This window comes from Montipora capricornis, chromosome 9 (genome assembly GCF_036669925.1).
Source record: "Montipora capricornis isolate CH-2021 chromosome 9, ASM3666992v2, whole genome shotgun sequence".
Lineage (NCBI taxonomy): Eukaryota > Metazoa > Cnidaria > Anthozoa > Scleractinia > Acroporidae > Montipora > Montipora capricornis.
In genome coordinates, this window is record NC_090891.1 from 23126372 (window position 1) to 23146318 (window position 19947).

Sequence of the window (19947 nt, forward strand, 5' to 3'; positions counted from 1 at the left end):
AAGGCTTTATTTTCGTTACTCCAAATGGATCGTGCCGCCAGTAAATAACCGATATTAAATACCTAAATACCTAATGTTAAACCTTCAAAGAAAATCTTCTAATACAAAGCGAATTCCGACTAATTTGGCCATTCCAGTAAAAAAAACGTCGTGCACTTTTCAAAGGGAACAATCTAGATCTTCTTCCAACTTGACCGCACCATTCTCAGTGGCATTTTTATTTGAATTGAGTTCCAGTTAATAGATTTTTTTCCATCAGTCGTCATTGGAAAGCTTTTTATGTTGTTTATGTTGTATCCTTCCTCTTTTAGCTCCTTTAAAAGAAGAGGTCGCTACAAAGCAGACTGCCTTTTACTACCAATTATCAACTTGGTGGATGTTGCAGTGGATATCGTGACAAAGAGAGGTTATGGAACAATTTCCAGCAGCGTCGAGCTCGCATCCAGCCCCTCGGGAATATGATCGCGACTTGCAGTGTCCAAGTCTTTCTGGAGAACAAGAAGAACGTACCGATCTTCAGGTTGAGAGGTGGCCTCGTTATACTGCTTACGAAGATGAGAGACAAGACAACTCAGAGGCCAGAAGAAACCCAATCGTACAAAATGCACCTCCCTTCATGGAGAAAGAGGTAAGAGGTCCCCAAAGGGAGGTTTTTTATACAAGAAAGGTTCTCGTTACAGTTGCAAGTAGACAAGTAATCAACGAAAGTTTGCGCACAATTCTTAATTGCCCGAAAAAGGAAGAAAAATTACAATGCAATTGAAGAATTGCTAAATAAGTTCTGAGCAATTAATTGTATGCTCCCCGAAATGAACGATTCCAGAGTTTGAGTATAATTCACGCAGAAATGAACAGAGCCTCAACGAGAAGTCCTCCCCCCCTCCCCCCCTCTTCAATATCAGGAACACTGCAATAGTAGTGTAGGAAAACACCATTCCTTTGCCAGTCCCACCCCGGAGGTGCACTCATGAATCAATCATAGCCATTCATATGGTAATTTTTAACTCATTCTGCGCATGCGCCTAAAGTCGAGTGATTCTCAATCTCGTTCCCAGAGTCTTCGATCCCCTTGACCAGCGGGTCGGGTTACGAGAGACTCTACGATAATCCGTTTGGATAAAGTTTTTGATTGGTTTAAAGTCTGAGCATAAAAATCGATTTCGGTCACGAGGCGAGTGCCGCGAGGGGTTTCACAGAGCACCGTATGATTGTTTGGATTGGTTCGTTGATTAGTTTGGAGCCAAAGAAAAGAGTGAGAACCTATTAAATCTAATGGAATGGAATCGTATGTCACTGAGTAATTATATCTTAAAAATGTAGTCATACCGAGTCTTCAAAGTGCTGTATATCATTAAATGAATCCATAAGACCTTCTCCTATAGTTACTTACGTACATGTGAGTTCTTGGAAAGGTGCTACAACCTTTAGCAGATGAGTTTTTGGGTAGAGAAAGAGTTACTGATGCAAAAAGAACTCGTTTGGCTTGTGACAGTGTTGTTGAACGCTTTGGAAAAAATCGTGGAAGACCCGTCTTTCTGGCATGCAAAGCAATCCTTTCGGTAGGTTGAAAAATTTACTCGCATTTCATTTGGGTTCATTACACTGTACTGTTCTCAACCTCCATTGGAAGAAGAGGCCAGATCAGATATAGAGAATCAAATCAATGAAATGAGATGTACACCTCACATCCAATGGAACTTGTCTTACATTTTAGGTACATGTACTTAGAAAAAATGGAAACTTCAGTTGTTGATTTTGTTATGAAAATACTTAGCTTAACGTTTATGATGAAATAAAAAGTCAGTTACAATAATGACACCATTCTCTTGAGTAATTAAGTACTTCTTTCCGAAGTACATGTGCCTTAATATGCTACTACATAAGGAGTTTTTTTGTCCGTAATTGCTCAGCCTACAGTATTAATTACAGTGGCAATTATTATTTGCTTATTAAAGCCACAGTGGTCAAGTGTTTGAGACTTCATAGGTTTGTTGACTGTATGAGTTCTGGCCCCAGTTGTGTGAAGGGTGGATAGTGCTATCCACTGGATAAACCATTATCTACTGGTTAATGTAATATTACTACTACTACTACTACTACTACTACTACTACTACTACTACTACTACTACTACTACTACTACTACTACTACTACTACTACTACTACTACTAATAATAATAATAATAATAATAATAATAAATAAACTTGAACTTTGAACTTTGTTTTGTTGATAACTCAATTATTTTGGTAGTGTTTATCTGCTGGATAGTGATTTATCTGGCCCCAGTTGTTCTAAAGGTGGATAACGCTATCTACCGGACAAATCACTATACACTGGAAAGTGCAGTTGGTTCCACTATTACTTATCCACTGGAGAGTGACTTATCCAGCTGATAGTACTATCCATCATTTGAACAACTGGGGCCTGGTGGGTAGCGCTATTCACTTTTTGAACAACTGAGGCAAGGTCTTTATCCAACCTGCCTCCTTTGTCGATGAGGACAAAGAAGGCAGAGAAAAGAGACTCTGTGAACGAGGTTCGTCTTGATCATCTCTCAGTTTTCTCTAACTTTATTTAATCCATGTTGCCTCTCTATATGTACCCGCATACAACTTAATACCGACAAATGTTTGATAGACTTTGTGACAAATTCTGTGATCGGTTAGCATCCCATTTAATGGAAGGGACAAAGTTTTTGACTGCTCAACCCATTGACACCTCAAACGCCCTAGGATGACCCCAGTTGACGACTAGAATCTCCCTGGCATTAGACAGAGTAAAATCTGTCAAGTCTCACTCCCAGGGGTCAATGGGTTAAAGGGGATCAGTGATACCCCTTGTTACTCTACAGAAAACAGAGCTAAGTGCTGGCATCAATGAAATACCTGGCTCATTTAGTTTCATGATCTTGACACAGACTTTATGCTTTTACAGTGAGTTTTGGAGCAACTTTACAGAAGCCTATATTTCCGATAAATTACAACTATTTTGTGAAGCAAAAGGAGACGGTAACATTGCAGACTGTGCGGTATTAGGGACTTTAAGATTGTACACGACGGTAGACTGGGACGGTTAGAGGAGTGTCATATCACGCAAAATCCCCGTGACATTTGATCGCCGTGCTTCTGGGACAGTATGTTTTCGCCGGATTTCTCGTCGTGGAATCAACGGTGAAAGCGGTACGAATTGATCCATACTTATTCGCACTATTTTAGTCTTTTCCGATCACCCAATGGGTTAAATGTGCATTTGGTTGTGTTTCTCTTGATTTATCTATCGCTGAAATGAAAAAATCTAGCGAAAATTCTGTGTTCATTCAAAGACATCACTCGGCCACATCGCGGCTCAAACCAAAATTTGCTTGTTCTCAATGTAGCGTTATCCATAATCAACCATGACACAGGAGGAAAGCAGAAAAGAAGGGTAAAAGAGATAATTGTAGCCGCATTTTTTGTTTATGAACCAATTTTCCTTAGCGCATTTACACTCGCTAGAATCCAAGGAATCTCCCAGTAAGGATAAAGAGGATTCACTGGTTCGTATTCAGAGTATAAAATACGAAATTCCTCCTCGCTAATTGAACCTTCTGCAAACGAAATTACAAGATAATTTCTCGCCTCTTCAAAAGACTGCTCATTCCACCGTCCTACGGTCGTGTTCGCGCCTTTCTACCGTACCCGTTCAAAGTCTCCAGTATACGCATCCAACCGTCCCAGCTTACCGTTGTCCACTATCTTAAAGTCCCTATTAGTCACTTGAGAAGGTATTCCAAACATCCCCTCAATTTAAATTTTGTCAGTTGACGGTTAAGTTTGTCAGTAAGTTATACTGTCTATTTTAATTTTGAAGTCAGACTGACTTCTTCATGTTGGTTTTTACAATTGTCAATAGTTTCTAATGTAAGTTATTTTTTATGCCAACAAAAGAAATGTTTAGTTTCAAGGTTGTAAACAAGTATCCGTTTCCGTTTGGAGTGTTAAAATCAACAGTCTTAGGCTTTTTTGCATTGCTAGTCAGAGAGTTGAAGAGAATAGTACCATTTCAAAACTTGTATGGTGCTGGCCACCATACAAGTTTTGAAATTTTTGCCTTTGGTAGTGAGGAAAGGATGACATTATTTGTGGGGTAAGATGGGAAATGAACATTCTCAGGATAATATACAATGTATATATATAATATTGTTACATCCAATCTGTCAAATTTGATGGTTCAAAATAAGTACTAACCTCCAATCATCTGGAAAAATGGAATATAAAGTGCATTAAGGATGATTAGTCTTAACCTCATGAAGAACTTTTGGCTTTTACAGTTTTAATTTTGCTTGATACATAATTTCATTGACCTTTCGGTATGCATCTCTCTGCTCTCCCACAGGAATTTGACAATGTTACTTAAACGATTATGTAAATTAAACAGTTCTAAGTGGGGATGTTCATATGCTTCTGGAAGTAAGTTCATACTTACAGAGTCTTTAATTTCTGCTCTGTTTGGGGTACATTACATGGTTAACCTAGAGTATCCAAGAAAGCCGACATGTCTGCACTGAGTTTCTTGAGAGTATTGTCAAAAAAAATGTCCTGTACAGAAAGGTGTCTCTACTCTTTAAGCTTAAAGTCAATTATTCCTCTTATTACATGTATTAACAGTTGCACCACCACAGGAGCTTGAACTAACCTACATGCAGGGGTTTTACCAGAAGCTGGGACCTGGGTACTAGCACCTGTCTTGCACTGAGTACAGTACCCGCTATTGCTCTAAGGAGGTCTCAAGATCAAAAGCTAGACTATATATAGGGGTGCACGTTCACTCTGTCATAAGGTCACTTCTACTTTCAAACTTAATGCAACCCTGACACGTAAACATACCTGAGTCCATTTCTTGATTTGTCGCACAACAAGGAAGAAATAGTACAGAACATGACCATGTCAGGCAAGGGTCAGGCAATTAAGTCACACCGTGGCAAACCATGTTATGTTACCGGTATGTAGTACTATTACTAATGTGGTCAATTAAATTGTCACACTTGAAAGTTTTCACAGGGCTGCCATAAAGGACATTCACCTGTACCAGATGTTAAACCTGACCTCACATTGTGAAGGAAATGAAAACTAGAATCAGTTTTTTATATATTGCAGGTGAAAATTTAATAACAGCCCTGTTTAATGCTGGTTTTTTGGGTGTGTGCTTTGAATTAGTTCCAGGAAAATGGAAAATGGACAGTGATAGATTTTAATTACAAAAGTTGTTTTTGTGTAACACTTTTCATTTATTTAATTTCACTCACTTTAAGATCTACACCATCTCCTCAAGAGAATTTCTTTTTCATGTTAGTTTGAGCTTACAAACTGTTTTCATTTCTAGGGACCTATCTCATTTGCTAAATAGTTTGGCTGATTTCATGCCGCATAGAATTTTCAAAATCATTAGTGTTTTTAGGCGTTTAAGTTTCAGAAATTCGTATTTGTTCTGCAACATTAATTTTTTTAATGAAGTTTAACTGAGTTGTTTTTTTTTTATTATGGCTTGTATGTATTGCCTTGTGTATATATGTGCACTGTATATACATTTCCTAAATTTGGAAAGCACATTATATGTTCATGGAAGAATAATATTCTAAAAATTAACATGTTTATCCAGCTAGAAGTATACATCTCTATTCAAGAATTCTCATTATTTGGTGGGGAACAGTCATTGGAACCCACAAATGAGCAACTCCCATGTCAGTGGCTTCATAGCTCAGTTGGTTAGAGAGTCTCACCGGAATCGCGATGTCACGGGTTCAAACCCCGTTGAAGTCCTGAATTTTTCAGGCTTCTCTACGCAATTGCAAAAATTGCTCTCATAACTGCGAAGATCAGAGCTTCACTTGATTTCATATTCGCAGTTCATATATGATTCATTTCATATACCATTTCATCATTGATTCATTCCTCACGGGACCATTGGAACCCACAAATGACCAGCTCCCAACGTCAGTGGCTTCATAGCTCAGTTGGTTAGAGCGTCGCACTGGAATCGCGAGGTCACGGGTTCAAACCCCGTTGAAGTCCTGAATTTTTCAGGCTTCTCTACGCAATTGCAAAAATTGCTCTCATAACTGCGAAGATCATAGCTTCACTTGAGTCATTTTCTGTTTATACAAAATAATGAAAAGCAGCAAAATGATACTTCCCTCAAGACCGCTACTTCTTTAGAACAGCAAGGAAACTCCTACCCAAAGAACTCATCTTCACGACTTCAACATACCATCTGATATCAGTTAAACAAGCATTCCTCTTGTTCTTCTTCTTGAGCTCTTTCCCGTCGATATGCGGCTGCTTTTTCCTCAGTAGCTACGAGTCTAAATATTCATAATCACAGGTAAGTGACTCAGAATGTTTTTCGAGAAATCATGGTCGATAGAAGACGAAGCTTCGCTTTCAGACATATTTTCCATTGTTCACTCAAGTAGCAGCGAGCGATTTGTTGAGTAAGTGACGTCATAAGTCCTTGCTCCAGGCTTTCCCGAATAAGTATGCAGGCGACATACCAAAAATGGCGGATGCTATGAAAAACAAGTATTTCGACGTAATAACATTGAAATGTTGGTGAAAGTAAGTTAAATTCATTATGTGCAAAGCGTATACACCACTTTGGCGGCGTTTCCTCGAGGATTTGAGACCTTTTGAAAAATCGTGTTTTTTCGTCACATTACCCCCTTAAATAAGCAAAGGGATAATTTCAAAACAATGGCATGTCAGTTCATTTCTTGAATTTAAACTTCTTTTCTTCTGAAATTTCTGGCTCCTTTTCAGAAAAGAGTTATCTTTTGAGAAATGCTGCGCGTAGTTGATCAAATGACAATTTAAGTTTATTGTCGTGCTTGAGAATAGACTGCGAGCAGTCTCTTATTTTTCTTTGACATAGTGGAGCACGCGATTGCGTGACACGCCTCGTTTTTCACCATTAATTTGCATAAAATAATAGTTTAACCCGTCGTGCGTGGCGCTAAGGTAAGAAAGACGACTGCTCGTGGTCTACCTCGAGAATTGATTTTCTCTTCGCTCAACGGTTGAAGACGTTGAAGAACAATTTGACTCGGTGGTCAAATGTAAGAGGTTCAAAGACTGAACATGTACGATACAGTTGAATGATGATCAATGACGACCTACTGGAAAAGTACTCGACTCGAAGGCTGTGAGGTTGTACGATTCTCCCATGGAGTATATACCTAAGACACGTGACGTCATCACGGGTATCAATACGGATTATAGACATGATAACACCACAATCGACTGCGCATGCTTACGATCTTACATTCCACAAATTTTGATTTTTTTCGCTAATATCAAGAATAGGCTGCTGCCTCACTAAGGCTCGCCAGCAATTAAATTACTAGTAGTAAGAGCAGTTTTCAATTGAGTGTCGTAAAACCAAAACCAAAGTAATTACTTTGGCCAATCAAAAAGGTCTGAGACTATCCAGAAAACCAATCAAAACTCGAAGTAATTACACGTAGCCGACACAAAGCGCGGCAAAATGTGCACGCGCGAGCCACGATTGGTTTTGGTTTCACTTCTGATTGGTTGAAAAAAATGGCGCGAGAACTTTGAACCAATCACTGAGTGAAGTAATTATAAACCAAAGTAATTCACTAATTACTTTCGACACTCAATTGAAAACAACTCTAATCAAAGATTATGAGAGTGCGTTCGACGCCGTCACGTAAATTAATATACCTAAAACAAATGATTTCACTACCTGACTTTCAACGCCGGTCTATTGCTAAACTGATCGGCAACGAAGGTTTTACAGACAGATATAACATAATGTCAAAGTCTGATTCCAGCTAAGTGGTACCCTGTACAAACTGCGATTTGTTGATACGTTGCGTGACAAGGCCAGTTCCAGTAGGCTCACAATTTTTACCCTTCAAAATTTCGTGCTAAATGTTGTCACATTAACTGCAAATGTTTAAGCGTAAAAGGTAGTTTGTAAAAGTATATTTAACATACATTATTCTCGGCTGGAAGCGGCACAAACATAAGCAAACATTTGCAATCGTCTGCTCGTTTATCGTCAGCGTAAACAAACTCCTTTCAACTGATTCAAGTATTATTCCTGATAAATGAAGTAGACAATATTTACATGATTTGCCGTTCCTTGGTTTAACCTCACCCTTATGGATCTTGCCTTCAGAGTACTTTTCCACCGATTTCAAACAGTATTCGACCGGATAAAGAGCTACATGTACAATGCATGTATCTGTCGCGACTATAACTAGTCAACAAATGCAATCAAAATATAGCTGTTCCCACGGTTAACATCCTGAAAGCCATGGAAAGCCAAAGTCGTGTTCGCTAGGATATAAAATAAACAAAGACAATTCCCTCAGATTTCGATAAATGCTACCGTCGAAGCGTTTAACCTTACCAAAATCCAACGCTGAGAGCACAAAATGGCGAAGCCTACTGCGACTGTATCATGAAGACGAGCTCACATGGCCTGCTCACATGTTCGCCACATGCCTTATCACATGTAACGAGAATGTGACGTAGTTTAATGTAATTTAATTTAACTTAATACTTCTATTGCGCATAAATCCATACAGAAATGATCAAATGCGCATTACAATGAATATAAAAATACCCTAAAACGAGAGCGAAAACGAGAACGATAACGAGGTGAAATGTCGTCATAAGTTCGCACCAGTTTCCCGGTCGACACATGCCCCTGCAAAAATCAAGCGGGGGAGGAGGGGGGGGGGGCGGTATTTTGGTGTCCTTACAGCAATCTCGAAAAATTCTGCATAGCCGTACACACGCACACCAACTCGAAAGACACATGACGCAAAAACGAAATTAGGCTTGCGTTCTCCTTTTCGTCGAACGCAACAAAAAATATTCCACTTTAAGGTCGTTAAAAAGCTTTATTTTTAGGCGTTAATTTGGACGAAAAATGTCACAAAAGCCTTTTCCAGCGTAAAAATTCATTGAAACAAACAAAATATTTGCCATTAGCGGCAAAAAACCCTTCCTATTTTAAATACGTGCGTGCAAACAAGAAACAACAGCAATTAAATAAATTTCAGTCTCACAGTTCAGGATCTTAAAACCCTTTTCGGAAGAACCTTGACCGTGCATAATGAAGCACAAAAGAGACAACAAGCTTTCTTTCAAATAATTCTTCACTGTCACATTTCCAACTTTTTTTGTACCTGAAGACTATGCAGAGTTGAGTCCAAAATAAATGTAAATTGCCAGACAACTGAAATGCGACTCGAGTAAACAATGTGATGCATTCAAGGCGTTCGATTCCTTTTTAAACGCATGCATAATTTGCCATTTGGTTTCAGTCTTTTATTAACACCACAGCTAGCCAAATAACAGTAGAAACAAAGCTCACTTGATGATATCCAACGGCAAATGAGGCAATTGTTGGGGAAGACTATTACTCGTTGCTTTGAAGATTCCAGATGGTATTTTTCACCGTCTTTCTTCTTTATCCTATTGACTTTCCATTATTGAGCTCCATAAGGGAATATTTTTTTTCAAGATCCACTAAAACGCCATTCCCGTTACAATGACTTTCGACGCCATTGAATATTCTACTGTGTCCACCGGATGACATCTATGCATTTCTAGTACCTCCTCAAACTTACCAAACGCACGCGCAGAGCTTTGTACTACACACAAGACACTACCTAGCAGGGGAGGGACACGAAAGACTTTTCATGACACGGAAAAAAATGCAGAGAAATGAAACGCAGATTTCGACTGGGTCTGGCAACCCAGTAATTACGAAGGCAATCCAGATCAAAGCGTTACAAGCAGGTAACAACTGCATAAACCTAGTGGTTTTGTGCTTGTGTTTTTAACTCGGGTGGATCAGAGCATTTAAAAATCAGACCACATTTCTAAGAAACGTTGTAAGGTAGACATTTCTTTCAACACTGTCCACTTGATCTTGTAGGGCATTTTGCAATCTTGACGGGTGCATACGTACTTGGAGAATTCCGTTTCGTTTCGCTTGCTGGCATGCCAGGAAGATGACTGGTAGTTTCTGACGCGTTCTTTAAAATTAGCTCCTAGTCCAACGTATGAGTCAGTCGTTGTATCAGTGGATGTGACAATGGCTTGGTAGATAATATTAGTTTGGAGGCATTTACCATCAAGCGGACATTCTGGTTTTCTTCTACAGTTACATGTGTCATGCTGTTCTGCAGGTGTTTGGTGTTTGGGTGGTGTATGCTGAAAGAACGCTTTTGTTGTGGGATCCAATTATTGTTTTCATGTTTGGCGTGCAAGAGAAGCTCAATTTCAGTGCATGTGTGCCTATTGAAGATCTTGTTCAATGGATGGTTCTTGGGGAAGCATTTGTCAACGATGAGAAGAGAGTTCTTTCCCAGGTTTGTTTTAACATTCAAGTCCCACGGAGGGTTGTACATGTACCATGTGATATTTCTTCTTCTGGTTTTTCTCCTTGTTTGGTTCTTTTCTGGGTTGAATTTTAGCCTGTGGTCGTGTCCGCCATCCTTTTTTAAAAGCGCTTTTTGGTAAGGGGTGGCAACTTCATCGAAGACTCAGACGTTTGTTGATGTTTCGTGGGATGTTCTTAAGTAATGCAGACGGGGGAGGGGAGGCGGGGGGGGATGGAGGTTGCTCTGTCGGTGAACATACACCAACTTGTTGTTATGCATCAATCAATTCCAGCGGTGTCCACCCCCCCCCCCCCCCGGGCAACCGCGGGGCATTTGCTGAAGTTGTCAGCCCCGGGGGTGGGGCATTCGCAATTTTATCGCGGCCCGGGGGCTGGGCATTAGCCTACCCCCGGGCATTTGACACACGTGTTTTCGAATTAACATGGAAGAGTTTATCGGAAAAGACGAGGCCTTCGTTAAGACTGGCTTGTCCGTCACGGACTCGAAAAACTTGTGGATGTTTTTAAAGGTATGTTTTCTCAATTTCAGGTATTTCTTCATTTATACTTGTAAGTATATGAATATATAAAAGCGACAAGGTGAACTAGTATCACAAAACAATCACTGACGTGAAGACTGCGTAAACACGACTACTTCGCATTTCGCATTCAAAACTAGCCTAGCAATTTTTAAATTCATGAAAGCGGAGTTATATGAAACACTGAAGGGTTGCGAATTCAAATGATGCGATCATCAAGACAGAGCGTAAAATGCGATGAAAGATCATTTAAGATGTTTTGATTCTTGACAGACAAAGTAGCCTGCGAATACAGGCGCCTATTGGAAGGCGACGATCCCGGGGGCGGGGCATTTGCCCTCTTTCTTCGTCCCCACCCCGGGGCATTTACACAGCTTATGTGTCCCCACCCCGGCACTAGATCATGGTCGATGTAAGACTGATAGAGAGAGAAAGAAAGACCACGTCACGTGATATCGAAGGCTTACAGAAACGGATCAAGGTTTTCCCGAGTCGCCTTTTATTGTAAAAACATTATTTTTCAAAATAGATATTTGCCTTTTTTAAGTGACAAATTGTGTTGAAACCTCAAAATAAAGATTACTTGAATTTTTTTTGTGATTTAATACTGGCTGTCAAAATTTGCATAAGAACATAAACATCCCATACGTATGCATGAGCAATGCATAAGCAAAAAACAAAAAAACAACAACAACAACTAGTCGTATTCACCTCTTCGTCGCATTCTGATGCAAAACACATGACCTTTTAGTTATATCAAGGATTCTTTCTCCATTCTCTAACAATCATCCTTTCAAAGTAGACATAGCAGATCCTAAATTGAAGGCAGAGGTGCTAAATACACCGTACACCAGAGTTTTTACCAATGAGAGCCCTATATTACCAACAGTAGGGCAGAGTGAATTCCCTGATATGCCAGACATTGCTATCGACCATATTGGTGTTATGAAACGCCTTGAGAAAATCAACCCATCCAAAGCAACTCTAGCCCTGATCCTAAATAGGCTAGTTTTGAATGCGAAATGCGAAGTAGTCGAGTTTACGCAGTCTTCACGTCAGTGATTGTTTTGTGATATTAGTTCACCTTGTCGCTTTTATATATTCATATGCTTACAAGTATAAATGAAGAAATACCTAAAATTGAGAAAACATACCTTTAAAAACATCCACAAGTTTTTCGAGTCCGTGACGGACAAGCAAGTCTTTAACGAAGGCCTCGTCTTTTCCGATAAACTCTTCCATGTTAATTCGAAAACACGTGTGTCAAATGCCCGGGGGTAGGCTAATGCCCAGCCCCCGGGCCGCAATAAAATTGCGAATGCCCCACCCCCGGGACTGACAACTTCAGCAAATGCCCCGCGGTTACCCGGGGGGGGAATGGGCACCGCTGGAATTGACTGATGCATAAAGAGTGAAGTTGATAACAATCAATTAAGGTTAAGAGACTGTTGGGTCCAAGTGGATAAGTCGCGAGGTAAATATGGAAATGCAAAACGTAATCAGAAGTCAGTGCCCGCTAATATCACTGAAACTCGAAACAGTTTTGAGCCGCTTCGAAATAATGAAGAACGAGATGTGAGAAATTTAACCTATCAAAAAGCACTGAAATAGCGGTGACAATGGTCAAGAGACATCTTCGTCGTCATCTCAGTCCTCGAAGACTGTAGAAGGCTCAAAACTATGCAAACTGTTTTAAGTGAATCAGTTACAAATGATCATGATCAAACACAGCCCAATTGCCTATAGAAGGTTATCATAGCAGGGGACTCTGCACTTAAATATCTTCAAAGCCACAAAATGTCCAGGAACTCGCAAGTCAAAATAGCTACATTCCCGCGATGCACAACGCAAGACATGAAGGATCATATAAAGCCACTTTTACGCAGAAACCCGGACAAGATTATTATCCATGTAGGAACTAATAGTTTGATTTCCAGTAACTCTCCTCGTGAATGTGCAAACGAATTGGTTGATCTAGCCAAATCAGTTACTTCGGAATCCCCCTCCATGATCACAATATCCAGTCTCATCAGTAGATCTGATGATGAAGCCTTGGCCAGTAAAGTTCCTGCTGTGAATAAAGTTCTTAAGCAGTTTTTGCCAGCAAATGGCATGAGGATTTATTATTGATCATTCAAACATTTCAGCAACTTTCAACCTTAATCGGAGTAGCCTTCGCTTAAACAAGGGTGGCACCTCGCGTCTTGCTCTGAATTTTATTAACTATTTACGTGTAAATTGAGACAGTGCCGTCTGGGAATCCGATTCGGCTGATGCCTTCAAGTGTGATGACCGCGGTAAGTCCAATAGTCTGCTGTCCCATATTGACGAACGTAGAGTTTTTGTGTCCTCTTTTAAAGTTGATATTTTAGTGATCAACAACTCTAAATTAGACTCTACAGTGCATAATAACGGAGTCTATTTACCTGGCTTTGAACTGGTCAGAAAAGATCTTTAAGTTAACGGAAGCAATGGTGGCGGTGTTTGTATTTACTTGTGCACCAATCTTAACTATCGAACGCGAGATGATTTACACAACGATGAGTTGGAGTGTCTTTTTGTCGAAATCAGTAAGCTACGGATTACACCATTCCTAGTCGGGACCTGATATCGATCCCCAAGCTTTCCACTTGATCTTTTTGGTGAGTTCGAAAGAATATTACCAAAATCCGAGTGACGCCGAAAATAAGGAATTGTATATACTTGCAATTGGCGATGTCAATTGCGATTTGTTGCCTGAAGCAAATTGTCACATTTCTTCCTTTCTGACAATTATTATTTATATATACTATATTTATTAAAAACTAAGCCATCATGGGTTATGAGCCATTATACCATGATCTACAAACACGGCAAGCATTTGCGTGATTTTTTGGGCCTTTTTATTTTTATTGTAGTCTAGTTTTCTATATTTTGGGGGCGTTTTTAATAAAACAATTTAACAATTATTTCACTCGCGCTTGTTGGATATGAGATGATTATAGCCAACTCGGCGCTAAGCGCCTCGTTGGCTATCTATCATCTCATATCCAACGCGCGCTCATGGTTACATATAGATATATATAACAATGATTCCATGAGCGCGCGTTGGATATGAGATGATAGATAGCCAATATATATATATATATATATATATATATATATATAGTGAAAATAAAAGCAGTTTACCCAACGATGAACTCCCAGTAAGAGGATCCAGAGGATACGTGTCTCTCCGTAAAACTGTAGATAGGTATAATAAAACGACGAAGAGACAAACTCTTGGCAGTTCCAGCGTTTAATCGACGTTTCGGCATTCGGCCTTCTTCAGCAGGATAGTTTAAAAGTTAAAAATTAAAAAAGCTATATACAATGGTTGTGAGTGGCAGAGTTACGGGCTTTTATATAGTACACAGAAAATGGAAATTAAGGTTACGTAACAAAAGAAAAGGTCTTAATTACAAGCTAGGCAAAACAAAAAACAATTGATAAAAAGGAACAAACAGACTAATTAGATAAATCGTGTTATTACGTAACAAACTCCCCATTGAGGGCCTCTGAGTGAATGTGCGGGTCAATGTCATAACAAGGTCCTCAGAGAGGGCCCCTAAACAATGTAATAGATTCCCAATCGAAAGCCCCTGAATGAAAAACCAAACACAAACATAACAGAATCCCCCAATAGAGTTTTTGAACAAAGATAACAACGACTAAGTGAAGGCTAACAAAACAAAAGGGCAAGATTACAAACTGGAAACATTCAAAGCTAGATGGGAGCTAACGAGGTCCTACAGACAGCAAAAATTACGATGATAACAAATTTGGGCTGAGAAGAATTTACACTACAATAGAGACAAAGTCAACTGTTGTAGCAGATACGATTTTTGGATTTGAATTCACGCCTTTTGTTAAGACCGTGTGGATATAATGAAAAGAGTTGTGAGGTCCAATATGCTTCTCTGGTGAGGAGCAGTTGTTCAAGATGGGTGGCATTTTTGTGGTTTACAATTTGTTCGATAATAATAAAACTAATTTGACAGATTTGATGCTCAAAAGAATTATAATGGACCGCCAGCTCACATGTTCTTCTGTTCTTAAGCATTGATGATTTATGGTTACGAAAACGAACCTTAAATTCTGTTGAAGTGGAGCCCACGTACTGCTTTTTGCATTTGTTACAAGCAGCCAAATAAATGACATTTTTGGAAGTACAGCTTAATTTCTGATTAATCCTATATATGCGGCCCGTAGCAAAACTCTTAAACTTAGTATCTTGAATCAAAAAATGTTTACAAAGGTCACATCTTTTGTTACATTTGCAACAACCTCGATCATCTTCCAAGGTTTCATTTCTGGCTTCAATGTTCCGAAATTTAGATGGAGCTAAGATTTCTTTTAGGTTTTTTGTTCTGCGGTAAGCTGGAAAAATCGACTTTGATGGAAAAATCTCTAAAAGCTCAGGAGACAATCTAAGTAAGTGGGAATGTTTTTTAATCACCTGCTGGATGTCTGGAAGAATTGGGTTGTAGTCAAGTACTAGAGGAAAAACCTTTTTCTTTGGCTTGACTCTTTTTGTTAAGAGTTCGGACCTCTCATTGCTTAATGCTTTTTCAAATTGTCTGCCCACTAATTCCTTGCTGTAATTTTGTGAGCACAGATATCCTTTAAATTTTTCACATCTCTTGTTCAAAAATTGGTCTGTAGAACAATTGCGTTTAATACGAAGAGCCACCCCATAGGGAATTGCACGCATACAATGTGATGGGTGCGAACTCGAAAAAGGTAAATAAAGATGACTATCGGTTGGCTTAGCATAAATATCAGTGATTATAAACCCATCTTGGAGGTGCAAAGTAAGATCTAGAACGTTGAGGCTACTCTCCGAATATACCAGTTCAAACTTGATGGTGGGATAGAGTGAGTTAATATACTCCGTAAATTCTAGCAATTTCGTCAAACCAAGAGTCCAAAGATCAAACACATCATCTCTATACCTCCACCAAAGCATAGGCTTGCTTGCACCTCCAAGTTTAGCCTTCTCGTCAATTAATCCCATTGCCAAATCGGCGTAACTACAGGCATTTTTGGGGCCCATGGCAGTGCCATGTTTCTGAATAAAATTTTGATCTGCAAATTGACAATTATTGATTTGAAGACAAATCTCAACGGCTTCGACTATACAATCCGTAGATGGAAATTTATCTTTCCTAGAATCAAGCGCCTTTCTAACAGCTGAGATTCCTAGGTTATTATCAATGTTGGGAAACATAGCCACAACATCCCAAGATACAAGCAAACTACCAGGGGGTAGGGGACCTTTCTCAGCATTTAAAGCCTGAATTTTGTTAATTAGATCACTTGTGTCTTTAACGAATGATGGAAGGTTCTGTGCTAAAGGCTTGAGATAGAACTCGGTGAAGGCAGAAAGTCTTTCGATTGACGTTCCACAGCAGGATGTAATTAAGCGGAGTGGATTGCCCTCTTTATGTGTTTTCACATTACCAAAAGCTACCCCTGGTTTAGGTTCCAAATTGGTAACCCATGTGGCAATCTCTTGACTTATCTGCCCTTCACCGAGCCATTTGCGTCCCCAATTTTTGACCTTTTCAAAATGCTCCGGTGTTGGATCGCTATTCACCGCTATTCATTATAATGCAAGTTGTTGTTAAGTTGCCCTAACATTTTATCTTTATATTCTTCTTGATTAAGGATTACAAATCTAGAGCCCTTGTCTTGAATTCTAATTACTTTATCACTAGACTTAAGATTACGTAGTGCTAACCTTTCGTCTTTAGTTAAGTTGTCCTTGACAGTTCTCAGATTTTGGGGTTCCAGGATATCCTTTCTCACATTATTGATGAAGACTTCGACTTCTGGAGAACTACACTTAGGAGGCATCCAATTGGTAGCTGAAGGAATAGCTGGCAAACGATCATCAACTTTCCTTGGGTTTTCATCCGGATTTCTGCCATGATGGAAAAAGGCGAGGCGGATTCTCCTTTCAAATTTATCCAAATCATCGATTACCTTCTGCCAGTTGACATCCTTTGGCGTAGGACAGAACGCTGGTCCTTTAGTCAAAAGAGAGCGCTCTGCATCGGTGAGTTCAGAAGATGTTAGATTAATGGGATTTAAATCCGGCAAGTTGATATCCGGTCTTGCCACCACACCGTTCTCATCACGAGTAGGGGCTCTGTTACTGGTCTGGAAAGTTCTTCGGAACCTCCTCAACCTGATTCTTGGATTCTCCGGTGGTGTAAATTGATCTGATGGCGCTGGGTTGTAGGGAGTGGCCTGCCGAAACTTCTGTCGCGCTCTCCTCTTCAAATCAATCTCTACCTTTTCCATTTGTCTTTTAACTCTTCTCCAAATAGTCTTGGCGGCAGTTTCCTCGTTGTTGTTGAAAAGCAGTTCACGTTCAAAATGTAGTTGCCTCTGTAGAATTTTGGTCTTCGACCAAACCGCAGTAGAAATGTCCTTTAAAATATTGAGAGAAGCGCTGAGTAAATACTGTCTACAGGACTCTTGTAAGCTCCCATTATCTTTGTCAAGTTGCAGTTTAAAAGGTAGCTTTAGACCTTTAGGAATGCGGCTTCGTTTGGTGCAGCGGACCAAGAAATAACCGTGGTGCTTGTAGCGAACTAGTTTGTGCCAACTGTTGTATAAAGAAACCGGTATGCCGGACAACAGAGCCATCGGATCAAAATATGATGCAAGGTAAAGCAAGATAAAAATGTTTAGTGAGAATAAAAGCAGTTTACCCAACGATGAACTCCCAGTAAGAGGATCCAGAGGATACGTGTCTCTCCGTAAAACTGTAGATAGGTATAATAAAACGACGAAGAGACAAACTCTTGACAGTTTCAGCGTTTAATCGACGTTTCGGCCTTCGGCCTTCTTCAGGATAGTTTAAAAGTTAAAAATTAAAAAAGCTAAAAAGCTAAACTGCTTTGGGTAAACTGCTTTTATTCTCACTAAACATTTTTATCTTGCTTTACCTTGCATCATATTTTGATCCGATGGCTCTGTTGTCCGGCATACCGGTTTCTTTATACAACAGTTGGCACAAACTAGTTCGCTACAAGCACCACGGTTATTTCTTGGTCCGCTGCACCAAACGAAGCCGCATTCCTAAAGGTCTAAAGCTACCTTTTAAACTGCAACTTGACAAAGATAATGGGAGCTTAAAAGAGTCCTGTAGACAGCATTCACTCAGCGCTTCTCTCAATATTTTGAAGGACATTTCTACTGCGGTTTGGTCGAAGACCAAAATTCTACAGAGGCAAATACATTTTGAACGTGAACTGCTTTTCAACAACAACGAGGAAACTGCCGCCAAGACTATTTGGAGAAGAGTTAAAAGACAAATGGAAAAGGTAGAGATTGATTTGAAGAGGAGAGCGCGACAGAAGTTTCGGCAGGCCACTCCCTACAACCCAGCGCCATCAGATCAATTTACACCACCGGAGAATCCAAGAATCAGGTTGAGGAGGTTTCGAAGAACTTCCCAGACCAGTAACAGAGCCCCTACTCGTGATGAGAACGATGTGGTGGCAAGACCGGATATCAACTTGCCGGATTTAAATCCCATTAATCTAACATCTTCTGAACTCACCGATGCAGAGCGCTCTCTTTTGACTAAAGGACCAGCGTTCTGTCCTACGTCAAAGGATGTCAACTGGCAGAAGGTAATCGATGATTTGGATAAATTTGAAAGGAGAATCCGCCTCGCCTTTTTCCATCATGGCAGAAATCCGGATGAAAACCCAAGGAAAGTTGATGATCGTTTGCCAGCTATTCCTTCAGCTACCAATTGGATGCCTCCTAAGTGTAGTTCTCCAGAAGTCGAAGTCTTCATCAATAATGTGAGAAAGGATATCCTGGAACCCCAAAATCTGAGAACTGTCAAGGACAACTTAACTAAAGACGAAAGGTTAGCACTACGTAATCTTAAGTCTAGTGATAAAGTAATTAGAATTCAAGACAAGGGCTCCAGATTTGTAATCCTTAATCAAGAAGAATATCGAGATAAAATGTTAGGGCAACTTAACAACAACTTGCATTATAATAAGGTGAATAGCGATCCAACACCGGAGCATTTTGAAAAGGTCAAAAATTGGGGACGCAAATGGCTCGGTGAAGGGCAGATAAGTCAAGAGATTGCCACATGGGTTACCAATTTGGAACCTAAACCAGGGGTAGCTTTTGGTAATGTGAAAACACATAAAGAGGGCAATCCACTCCGCTTAATTACATCCTGCTGTGGAACGTCAATCGAAAGACTTTCTGCCTTCACCGAGTTCTATCTCAAGCCTTTAGCACAGAACCTTCCATCATTCGTTAAAGACACAAGTGATCTAATTAACAAAATTCAGGCTTTAAATGCTGAGAAAGGTCCCCTACCCCCTGGTAGTTTGCTTGTATCTTGGGATGTTGTGGCTATGTTTCCCAACATTGATAATAACCTAGGAATCTCAGCTGTTAGAAAGGCGCTTGATTCTAGGAAAGATAAATTTCCATCTACGGATTGTATAGTCGAAGCCGTTGAGATTTGTCTTCAAATCAATAATTGTCAATTTGCAGATCAAAATTTTATTCAGAAACATGGCACTGCCATGGGCCCCAAAAATGCCTGTAGTTACGCCGATTTGGCAATGGGATTAATTGACGAGAAGGCTAAACTTGGAGGTGCAAGCAAGCCTATGCTTTGGTGGAGGTATAGAGATGATGTGTTTGATCTTTGGACTCTTGGTTTGACGAAATTGCTAGAATTTACGGAGTATATTAACTCACTCTATCCCACCATCAAGTTTGAACTGGTATATTCGGAGAGTAGCCTCAACGTTCTAGATCTTACTTTGCACCTCCAAGATGGGTTTATAATCACTGATATTTATGCTAAGCCAACCGATAGTCATCTTTATTTACCTTTTTCGAGTTCGCACCCATCACATTGTATGCGTGCAATTCCCTATGGGGTGGCTCTTCGTATTAAACGCAATTGTTCTACAGACCAATTTTTGAACAAGA

General features: G+C 39.8%; 1 protein-coding gene and 1 non-coding gene across 2 annotated transcripts in view; both read left to right on the top strand.

Annotated features, from left to right (window-relative positions):
- Window positions 1-349: 349 nt before the first annotated feature.
- The window catches only part of LOC138015238 (uncharacterized), a 27511-nt gene continuing 7913 nt past the window's right edge, over window positions 350-19947 (top strand). The window contains exon 1 of the mRNA XM_068862202.1: window positions 350-628. Within this exon, the coding sequence (XP_068718303.1) occupies window positions 410-628 (219 nt within the window). The 5' untranslated portion in view covers window positions 350-409. The remainder of the gene's footprint in view (window positions 629-19947) is intronic.
- On the top strand, window positions 5979-6051 carry Trnas-gga (transfer RNA serine (anticodon GGA)). Its single transcript has one exon. It is a non-coding gene; the product is annotated as a tRNA-Ser (tRNA).